This window comes from Plasmodium brasilianum, chromosome 14 (assembly GCF_023973825.1).
Source record: "Plasmodium brasilianum strain Bolivian I chromosome 14, whole genome shotgun sequence".
Lineage (NCBI taxonomy): Eukaryota > Apicomplexa > Aconoidasida > Haemosporida > Plasmodiidae > Plasmodium > Plasmodium brasilianum.
In genome coordinates this window covers 658478-670530 of record NC_090127.1, presented here as the reverse complement: position 1 = coordinate 670530, position 12053 = coordinate 658478, and the positions used below count along the sequence as shown (strand labels likewise).

Here is a 12053-nt window from a genome sequence, read left to right as displayed (position 1 = left end):
ATAATGCTAAGAATGAATTTAAAATGTATACTAAATATAGAAGCATAAATTTTTAGAAGGTATTAGAAAATTTTATAGGTTACGATTTGGCATGTTCGAAGTTTCGGAAAAAAAAAAAAAATAAAATAAAATAAACAAACAACAAACGAAAAAATAAAAAAATAAACAAATAAACAAATAAATATCTGGATGAGAGAATATACTAGTTCTACAAAAAAACCATGTAAAAATGGGGAGAAGGAATAATACAATATGAAGACGTAAAAAGTGCTCGTACACATAAAAAAAAAAAAAAAGGAAGTGAAAGTTAAATCAAATAAAGCTACAGTAAAACGAGGGGAAAATGAAATAAATACGATAAAAAAAAAAAAAAAAAAAAGGAAGAAAAAACTGATTTAAAAAAAGTTGCCAAAGAATGCTAGAAAAAGAGCCAATGAAATTTAAGAAAAATAGCCAATAGAAGCGGAAGTAGATGGCAGCAAAAAACATAAAATTTAAACTTAGAAAAAGAATAATTGCTGAATAAGTACGAGTTACGGAAAATTATAGATCGTAACGCTTAATGATACTATCACCTTGTAGTATAATCCGATTTCTACCGTTCTGATGAAGATAATTAGGCCTTCTTCCTCCCCCTTTTTTATTTTTTCATCTTATAATTTTGAAACTTTTAAAAAATTTATCAACGATTTGTACAGAGCATTATGGAAGGAACAACAAAACTCTCTACTTCATACTTCCTGCAAAAAAGAAGAAGCAAAGGTATTAAATAAATATGAGGCAGTTATAAAATAATAGGTGATAGGAATGCACGTAAGAGATCATCCAAACATTCTAATATTGAAATGTTCATATGTTAAAATAGTGAAGTATCTCTTTTGCAGAAGGAATGTGCGAACAAATTCTTTTATATATTGGGCAAAAATTTAGAAATCGTCCTTTTTTTTTTTTTTTTTTTTTCGCATTCATATAATAAAATGTAGAATCAAAAAGTTAAGAAAGCAAATGCATATATTGGAGAAGAGAGATAAATATAAAAATGAAGAAGTAGGAAAATTGAAAATATTGGAACAATTGAAAGAATAACGAATAGTTACTTCTTATTTTTGTCATCAAGGATGCTAAAGCTGAGTATAGCAAAATGCGAGTTATTATATGTGCAGGGGGAAAAATCATTTATTTGACTCATTTTTGATAAGCTTTTTGAATAGTCATTCATTTGTTCATAGGATAAAGACTTTTTCTTTGTTGCAAAAGGATCCCTCTCCTCATTGTCATTAGAAGGATTTGACTCTTTTTTAGAATAATAAGATTGCTCTTGTGTATATTTTTGAACACCTTGGTTATGGGTATTTCGGCTTTGTGTATTTCCGTTTTGCACATTTTGCAACTGTCCAACATTTTCTAATGTGCTTATCAACTGGATTTCTAGACATTTTCTAAAAAATTTTGATTTTGACCAGGAAAATTTTTTGTGTAATTTATTTTTATTTATAACGACAATTTTTAAATTATAATCCTTTGAGTTTTTTTCAAAGGAATATTTAATTTTATCTTTTTCGGTAAAGTGAGCTTTGATTAAAGGACTCTGATAATAAATGTTGATAATTACGTGTTTTGAAAAAAGACCTTTTTTATTTATTATCGTTATTCTGAAAAAGAATAAATTATTTAAAATATTTCTTTTTAATATATCTCCACATATATTACATAAAATTTTTTTTTTTTTATGTACACAGAATATGTTATCTTTATATGATTCATTTGACATATTATTAAGTATAGTGAACTTGTCTGATATCAACATATCATTCTTTTTTATATTGAAAATTTCATTGTATAATTTTGTATGGATTAACATGTTATCCTTAACATAATTACTAGCGTTAGCACAACCCTCGCTGATTAAGTAAAAATTTTCTTCTCTATTTTCCAGCAAACAGTGCAAATTTAAGAAGCCCAATTTTTCTTTCCTGCCCTCTCCACCATTATTGCTGCTGCTGCAATTACTATCATTGATATTACTACTGCAATTGCTATTATTGCTAGTACTGCTATTATTAATAATACTATTGCTGTTATTGCTATTATTGCAATAATTACTGTAGCAATTGCTGTTATTGCTATCATTGCAATAATTACTGTGGCAATTGCTGTTATTAGTATTACCTTTGCTACTATTACCAACGGAATTGTTAGCTCTCCTTTCACAGTTTAGAAATCCATTTAAGCAATCTTCCTCTATTTGTGCTAAATGTATATGTTCATCCTCTTCTTTTTTTACACAATATTCCCCTAAGCTGAAGTGTGAACGTTTATCTGATTCTTCCTCGTACAGTGGAGGATTAGAAGTTTTTGGTTGATTTATTTTTTCCTGATTCAAGGAGCTGCTACCTTTTTTATGTTTTCTAAGAAATATAGGGCTTATATTGCAATCTTCGCATTTATTATTTAAATTTATATCCTCCACTTCATTGTATTTCAAAGATAAATTATTATGACTTATTCTGCTAACTATTTTGCGGTTCATTATTTTATTTTTTGCACTGTAATTTTTACCCATTTCAACAATAGTGCCGTTACTTCTTCTCAAGGAGTCCTTCACGGAATGATCAATAAATTTGTTCGATTCATGGTATAGTTTAGTAACAGATTGAATATTTTCATGCCGTATTTTATTGTTAATAGATATTTTTGATACACTTCTTTGTGATCCATTTCTTGAGTTATTTTTGTCTTTTTTTTTTATTTTATTTATGAGCATGTTGGGATTTTCTGTACATTTTTTTGTTATAATACCTGATTTGTTCAGAGCTTTTTTTTTCATGCATAATTCTGACTTATTTAATGAGAATTTATCTGCTAAAGAATATGTGGCACTATCAAATGAATCAAACTCCAAAAGGGTTGAAGAATTATTTAATATTTCATTTTTCTCTTGTCCCATGTTTTGTTTAATTTTGTTTGTAGTGATGTTACTATTTTCGCTGTCTGTGCTTCTTTTTTTTTTTTCGCACCGCAGATAATTTCCTGAATTTATATTTTTCCTAGGGTGAAATATTTTCCTCTCTGTTTTGATAAGCAACTCATTTGATAATTTAACACTGTTATCGCTGCTAAAAAAGGAGTTCTTTCCATCATATAAAGAAGCGATATTATCAACCTTTTCTGCTAGGGTGTTTTTATGAGGTGTATTTTGCACACTTTGCCCATTATGCAAACTTTTTCCATTTTGCACACTTTGCACACTCTGAGCATATTTTTCGAGCCCTATTTTTACCTCTAATTTTTTCTGGTCTTCATATTCATTTATAAAAAAAAATAAAGGGTTTTCCTCATTCGTAGGAGAGGCATTATAGTAGAGGTGTTTCCTTGAAAAATGACAAACAGGAGCACTATTTTTAGGTGAAATGCAGCAAAAATCTTTTTTATTTTCAGTATAGTCTTTTCCTTTACAGTTGATAGTAGTGTTATCCAATGTAACGTTATAATTACACAGAGAATTTTCAATAAGGGAAAGTAATTTTAACTTAAATATTTTACTACCATTAAAACTAGACGGGATAAAATATTTAACGCTTTTTTTAAATGGTATACCTTTTTTTTCTTTTTTTGTAATTTTTTTGTCCTTTTTTTTTTTCCTCTTTTCCAAGTATAATATTATATTAAATTCATCATCAGTAAAGCTGGAATTACCCAAGGAATATACGTCCTGCGGTTTATAACTGATATTTCTTTTATGCAATTCTTCCTCAATAATTTTATTCAGCTCATTCTTTTTTATTTCTTGCAATTTTTCTTTTTCACTTTCAGTTAATGGATTGAGAGATATTGCATTTAAATTAGCATCTTCTAATATTTTCATATTAATTATTTTTTCCTTGAGAGATAATTTTTTTTGCGCTTCATTTATAACATTGTTAAAGCTGTTAATAACTATACTGTGTTTGTTGTTTAGCGGAAATTTGTTGTTATTATTATTAATATCGTTTGTGTTGCATTTAAGTGTTTTCTGTTTAAGCGCTTTGTGTTTATGTCCATGAGTAGAATGACGAAGGATCATAATACTAGCGCCCTCTTTTTGAGTTTTAACCGTATCATTTGTCTTTTCCAACTGGTGCGTCATTTTATATGTTATGTTGTTCTGTTGATTTAGTTCTTCGCATAGAAGTGATATATCTTTATATGAAAATTTTGAAAGATCGTTTAAGTTACTCTTTTCGTTCTCATCTTTGTCATTATCGTCATCCTTTTCTTCGTCTTCCTCTTCTTCTTCCTCTTTCTCCCCCTCCTCATTATAAAAATGGTAGTATTCATCGCCGAAGTATATTTCATTTTCATCATCCGTAAGGTTGACCTCTACTTTTGGTTTCTCCTCATATTTAGCGCGTACTTGTTTAATTATATCTGCGCTTATATCAGTTTTGTATATCTTCGCACAGTACTCTCTTTTTCCGTTAAGAGTAGTTTTATTCTCGGAGTAATTATTATTTTGTTGTTCCTCTATTTTTCCATTTTGTCTTTTTTTTGGCATTAAATAGTTCATACGATAATTGGATTTTTTCCTTTCGAATATCTTGGAAAACATTGTTTTTATTTTTCTGAGACTTATTTTTTCTTTAATATCTTTAACAAAAAATAGACTGTCTTTTTTGTAGGTAACGCCCCCTTGTGATATATCATTGTTTTGCCTACTCAAATTTATTCGCAAACGATTTGAAGAATCATTAATATTTATATATAATGATTTATGGGCATCTAAAAATATGTATCCTAATTCTTTGGAGGACCATAATAAGGTAATGTTACTATTTAAATTGTGATATATTTCTCTGGTCGATTTTGTTAACTTTTTGCTTATTTTTGTAGATGCGAATGTTATAATTTTTTGAAAATTCTTTCCATCATTTGTGTTTTTATTCGATATATTGTAAACATCACAGTTAAGAGCAAAATTGTTTCTAATATTGGACATTGGAAAAGACATGTTAGACGTTAGTGAATACAAATTTTTGATAGTTTCATTATTATTATTGTTATTATTACTATTATTATTATTGTTATTATTACTACTATTATTACTATTATTGTTACTATTATTGTTACTATTATTATTACTATTGCTAATTCTACTACTATTATCAGTAATATCATAATTTAGCGAAATGATATTTGAGTTAATGTAACAAAATGTGTCCTTGTGATCAGGATTAACGTTTACAAATTTTTCGTATCCTTTATTATTTATATGTATATTTAATGAGCTTCCAGAAATTGTGTAGTCATAATTTTTAAAAAGCTTTTTTTTTCTAAGAAAAAATAGGTTTAGTACTAGAGTAGCATTCTTGTTAGTGCCATGCTCTAGGTGAGCATCATTTAGCATGAATATGAATTTTAAGCAGCAGGTTTTTTCCTTGTTGCTTTTGCTCACGCCCGATGATGCGTTTTCCCTGCGTGCTCCGTCCGCTTCATCCGCTGTGCCCGATCCGCCTGATATACCAGATCCACTTCCTATACCCTTTTTTCTTGAATGTACACGTTTCGCATTTTTCGAATTTATTCTATTATTTATGGTGCCAAAAATTTTTTGGCGTGCACCTTTAGCACTATTAAAATTGTTAGCTAGCGATAAATTTCGTGTACTATGAAAAATATTTTTTTTTCTTCGAGGTAATTTTTTAAATATGGATATGTTTTGAAAATAAGCTAATCTTTTAAAGAAATAACTTTTCTTATCTGTATTTCTACCTACTTCACTGGCTTCACTTTTATTCTGTTTGTATGTAGAGGATGTTACCAATTGGTTATCCCAGGAAGGAGCTTGCGTTTTGTTTGTATTATTCTGCACATTAATAGCTATGCTATTCGGTATGATATTTTCCCCGTTATTTCGCGCCTCACTTGCTTCATCACTAGTTGCACCACTGTATGGACGTTTTCCCTTGTGATTGATATCGAAAAGAGCAATTTCTTTACTCTTTGAATATATTGGCACATCAATAGATAAGTGCCGTAATAGTTCTTTTTCATTATGTAATAATAAGTCATCACCTGGAATGTTAAAGTCTATTCTATTGCTACTTATTTGTTCTAATTTGTTCCTCTCATTTTTTCCTAAAACTGTTTTTTCATCTTGTATTTCTTGCATTTTGGTTAATTTAAATTTACTTTTTTTTTCCCCTTTGCTGTCATACTTAAGCATTGTTTCATTAGTTGTCTGTTTGGTCTTAATTGTAAATTCCTTTTTTTCGTATTTTTGTTCGCCTATTATTTCTCCCATTTTTTCGCCTATTATTTCTCCTATTTTTTCGCCTTTTATTTCTCCCATTTTTTCGCCTATTATTTCTCCTATTTTTTCGCCTTTTATTTCTCCCATTTTTTCGCCTTTTATTTCTCCCATTTTTTCGCCTTTTATTTCTCCCATTTTTTCGCCTTTTATTTCTCCCATTTTTTCGCCTTTTATTTCTCCTATTTTTTCGCCTTTTTCATCGCATTCTCTATTCTTACCAGAATGATGTTTGATAAAGAACTTTTTACCACCAGAATTTTTTTGTCTATTACTTTTTCCACTATAATTAATGTGTCCATCTGTATAATATCTACATGGTGTTTTAATCTCTTTCAAGACAGCCTTTTCATTTAGCATGTTTAATACGCTCTGTTTTGTATGATCTTTAAAATGTACAATATTTGAATTAACAATATTTAATATAGAAATGTGCTTTTTGATATATGATGAATTTTCCATTTGATTTATTTTTTTAACAGTTGAAAAAATATTTTTCATAATTCTTCTTACCGCATTAAAAATAATTTTACTATATATGTATTCCTTTCCCCAGAGGGGATTACATATTAACGTCGGTTCATCATTATTAGTAAGTATCTTGTTATCACTACTGCAATGGTTTTCTGTGTATGCATTTATCCGAACTGCACTGTTTAACCCATTTGGAATGTTCTTCACAATAACTTTGCTATTTCCATGTTTGATACAGTGATCGCAGTTATCGCACTTGTCATACTGAGCATAGTTTCCACAATACGCGGAGATATCACACTTGCCATTCTTGATATTAGCAGGGGATAGTAGGACGTATTCCTGAATGTGCAATTTAATGAACGAAACTAGGTTTATCAAAAATGCGCAGAAATTGTTTCTTAATTTGCTAATAATAGATTTTCCTGAGGGGATGACCAAGGGAACTATATTGTTTTCCGATTCACTGCTGACATAAGTGAGCACTCTTTTTTGTATAGGGAAATTTATTTTTCCAGATTTGTTCTCATTTGAAGTATTCGCCCTATTTATATTTTGAAAAGGATAACACTTTTTAGTGTTGTCAAAAGAGGTGTTCCTAATATGTGATAGACTTTTACATAATGATAAATCTTTTTTACATCTATATTTAATTATGTTTTTTTTGTTACTCTCTTTTTGAAAAAGAAATTCTTTCCCCACACAATTTTTTGCCCCATTTTGATGATATATATTGAAGAAAATAAAAATACAGTTAACTAATTTATTTTCATTATAAGTATTTTTAGACATAACATTGTCTATGGTATTAACCATATCGATAATTTTGGCACAAGAAATATTATTTAAAAATTTTTTATAATTTTTTAAATTTATGCTATGAATTATGTGATTCATTTTTCTATGTACAATGTAGTTAGACTTAACGTTTTGTGTATATGTTCTAATAATATGAGAATTAAAACAAATATGTCTCAATCGAAGTAGTCTACACATAATAAATATTTGCTGTATTTTGCTAATTTGATTATGAATAGAAACATTAGATTTTATAATTCTATCGTTTATATAGATGGGAAAATATTTGCTTATTCTGTCTAACTTCTTCTCCTCAAACATTTGAACTATTTGTATAATATTGTTAATAGGTAAATAGAGAATAATAGTTGCAGTTTTTTTATCATCATTATTATGTATAGCAGTATTAATAATATTTTGTATTTTATTAGAATATAATAATAGCTTACAAAAATGAAGGTAATCTCGACCTTTCAACATATTTAAAATAAGGCATACATTTTTATCATCCATTTGGTTAATTAACTTTTGGTTTTTTCTTTCCCACTTTTTACATGTATTTTTCGTATAATTTTTCTCAAGTATTGAACGTATTATTATTATTATTTTTTTTTTTTCTGGCATCTTATGCAAAATGTAATTTAACTTTTTACGTGATAGAACATACAAACAAGGCACTGTCTTTTTTTTAGAAAAGGATATAAAGAATACTACTAATAATTTTAGTGATATATCATTTATAATTTTTTTTAAAAACTTTGTTGGTAATTTCTGGACAATTAATTTAAATTTATCAACAGATATGTGGTAATTAATATACAAAACAATTTTGGTTAATTTACAACATTCTTTTAGTAAAATTCCTATACATTTCATATTCAGATGAGTCATTATTTCGATTATTTCATGTGCACTAAAAGATGTGTACAACTGGACAGAAAAATTGAAAGAAGCAGAATTTACATTAATCGAATCTGCAATTTTTTTGGGGGGCAAACTTTTCAAAATTTTTATCGATTTGTATATGGGTAAATCAGTTATAAGTCTGTTAACTGTTTTTATACACAAATTGTTTGTTAATAGATCCAAGCTATTTGAAGATAAGGAATTATGAATAATACATAATTTTTCATAAGTAATATTATTAGATAGAGGACTAATTATCTCTATAGGTATGCATTCTACAATATAATAGAATTTACACAAAGGTATTACATTTATTAATTTTATAATATTTTTAACATTCATCTGGCTAAATATATGTGTTAATTTGTGTTGAGGTAAATGCAATAAAATACTTATCGATGTATTTAAAGAAACGTTATTCACAATTTCTGTTATTTTATTTTCGTCAAATAGTAATATAAAACTTTTATAGTTATCTACATTTAACAATTTTATCATTTTATCAATTTTTTTTATAGACAATAAATAAAAGTATTTTACTATTTCATAATTTTCATTAAAAGGAAGAGACAAATAAACCAATTTTTCTTCGCTTAAATTTTCTAATATTTCACATATTTCTTTTATGTTATTTTTCATACAAATTAATAATTTTTTAAATCCATCAGCTGATATGTCCTCTATATCTGATATAAACTTTTGGTCATCTGGGAACTTACCTCTATCTTGATTTTCACCATATGATATATTTTTACTAACGGGCTCGATAATTGGATCCTGCGTTACATTTTTGCGTCTTCTCCCATAGGGATTTCCTCTATGGGTGCGGCTATTATGATTCCCGTTACTTCTATTACCACTTGCTCTGCAACTATTTCCCCCTGTTATGCTACTACTTCCATTTCCCCGTGCTATGCTACTACTTCCATTTCCCCCTGCTATACCGCTACTTCCATTTTCCCCTGCTATACCGCTACTTCCATTTTCCCCTGCACTACTACTACTTCTGTTTCCTCCCTTGTGATGAGTCCCTTCAACCTTTCCACCCCCTTCTGTTTCTGGATCCCTCCCTTCTTTGTCCTCTGTATTAGAAGTAATATTTGCAAAAGCGTCTGCTCTTATAGCACACACTTTGTTTTGCGATTTTTCAAAAATTAAATTTTTTTGTTTCCCCTCCTGTTCGTATTTTAGTATTACGTGAACATAATTCATATCGTCACAACTAGTAGCACGATCAGAACTGCTCTTATAAGTAGTAGTATTTTCCTTTTCTACGATTTTATATTCCTGAACTGGCATCTCATCTATGATGCTCTTTACCCTGTTTACATTAGATGCATATTCTTCTTCACATTTTAAAACAGTAGAATCACTTTCACCGTGTAATCTTTTTTTCTGAACATTTCTGGAACGTTTGTCGTTCTCTCTTAATCTGTCCGTTTGCAGAAAATGTTTCTTTGTGCTTATCGTTGTAGCTATGCATGTAGCACAGTTATTTTTCTGCGCTTTGAAAAATTCTGTCTTTTTTTGGGTACTCAAATTGAAATGGTTGCTTGGGTAGCTTGTGCTTCCTGGGCTGCTTGAGTTACTTTTACAATTTTCAGCTGTTCTCACAATTTCTTTTGAAATATTTACTACATTCCCTTTTTCATTGCCGCGGTCATCGTGTACACAAGTGAAGCCATCAGTTCTCTCTATGCATATATCACTACTACAGCGACTACTACTACGACTGTGATTACCTCTACCACTAATACCATTATTACTACTGCTACCACCACTATCGTTAATCCTAGTAGTACCATTTTTGTTCTCATTGGGGCTGGTATAGCCTGAATAAGCATTCTCTTTCCTAGAGCATAACTCCATTTTTATTTTTTCCACATGGCATGCAACTATTGAATCCTCGTAGCCTGCTTGTTCATAATACCTTATACTTTCTTCACTGGTATCTATCTGAATAAGTTTCATCAGGTTATCATTCTGCATAACAAAATTTATGTTTTTATAACTCTTTTTTAATTTCCTTCTTTTTGTAATTTTTGTATTATTTTTAAAAATTTTATAATTTTTTTTTTTTTTTTCTTGAGATTTCCTTTTGTAATATAATTTTATTTTTTTACGTTTACGTGTTATTTTACATTTTTTTCTTCTTTTTTTAAATAGTGAACTTTTATCTTCTAAAAGAATTTCGCTCCTTTCAGTACTCATTTGAAAATAAAAAAGGGATGCTTAAGAAAAGCATAAAAGGTTGTCTATGTATGTATGTTTAATGATGGTAAGTCTGTGTGAATAGATGAGCAAAAGTTAAGATGTCAGTTCGGGGGAAATGAGCATATATATAAAACAAAAGAACAGCAACACTACAGATATATAAACATATGTTCACATATGCGCATATATGTACCTCTATATATATTAATACATTTTAAAAAGCATGTATGCTTAAAAAGTGAAGAGTAGTTTTTTTTTTTTTTTTTTTAAAGAAGGCATAAAAGTGGAAAAAATTTTAAATGAAGAATATAAAAGCATTTTACACTAAGCGATTTGCGTTACATACATATAGTAAGATAACACTATCTACTTATTTTTTCAACTTTTCGTATATTATAAAAGCGTTTAAATAGGAGCACATTAAAATAGGGACAAATTTATACAGTAACAAATTTATACAGTAACAAATTTATGCAGTAACACATTTATGAAGTAACAAATTTATGAAGTAACAAATTTATATAGTGCCAAATGTCATTATTAAATATTTCAGTTTCTACTTTTTAAGCCCCAGATTAAGCAAATGTTGAACAAGTGTAATACATGCAACCCGTGTTAAACGTATACAACGTACGCACAATCCGTTCAGGGAGAATGGGAAATAAAATGAAAAATAGAGCAAAATGAAATAAAACTGAGAAATATAAAACAAAATGAAACAAAATAGAATAAAATGAAACAAAAAAGAGAGAAAAAAAAAAAAAACAACATAGAGCAAAATGAAAGAAAATAGAGTAAAATAAAATAAAATTGAGCAAAATAAGATACCGTAAAATACAATAAAGCAAAATAAAATATTCAGATCTTCCTTAACAGAATAATTCTTGCAGTGACAAGTATCAACTTGAATATACGTACATAAATTTACCTATATATACATGTACACACGTGTACATATTTATGTATACATGTAGAAGATGCCAATGTGAAGAAAAAGAAAAGAAAAAAAGAAGTGTGAGCTGTTTAAAATATGATTTTTAAAAAAAATTATTTCGAAGAACAAAATTAAATAGCTTTTATTTTTTTTTTTTTTTCTTTTCCCAGCTATGCAATAACTTGCAAAATTTTTAAGTAAAATATGGGTTTTCATTTTTAACATTATTTTTACTTCATTTTGTTTCTTTTCCTCAGTAATAAAATTCCAGTTTCCAAACAATGCGTTTGCTTAGATAGTTGTAATGTGCACATAAACGAATTATGTACATATGGAATGTGTATAACACAAATACAAAACAAACATGCAAACATACGAGTGTGCTGACACATTTACATTTCCTCTATTTGCACTAGATTAGGAAAAAAGATCCAAAAAAAT

General features: G+C 28.4%; 1 protein-coding gene across 1 annotated transcript; it reads right to left on the bottom strand.

Moving 5' to 3' along the window:
* Positions 1 to 1093: 1093 nt before the first annotated feature.
* On the bottom strand, positions 1094 to 10675 carry MKS88_005371 (uncharacterized protein; the record flags this gene model as incomplete). Its single annotated transcript, XM_067218628.1, has 1 exon — positions 1094 to 10675. One exon carries the CDS (start codon positions 10673 to 10675, stop codon positions 1094 to 1096), a length of 9582 nt encoding a protein of 3193 aa, XP_067070585.1.
* Between the last annotated feature and the right edge of the window lie 1378 nt (positions 10676 to 12053).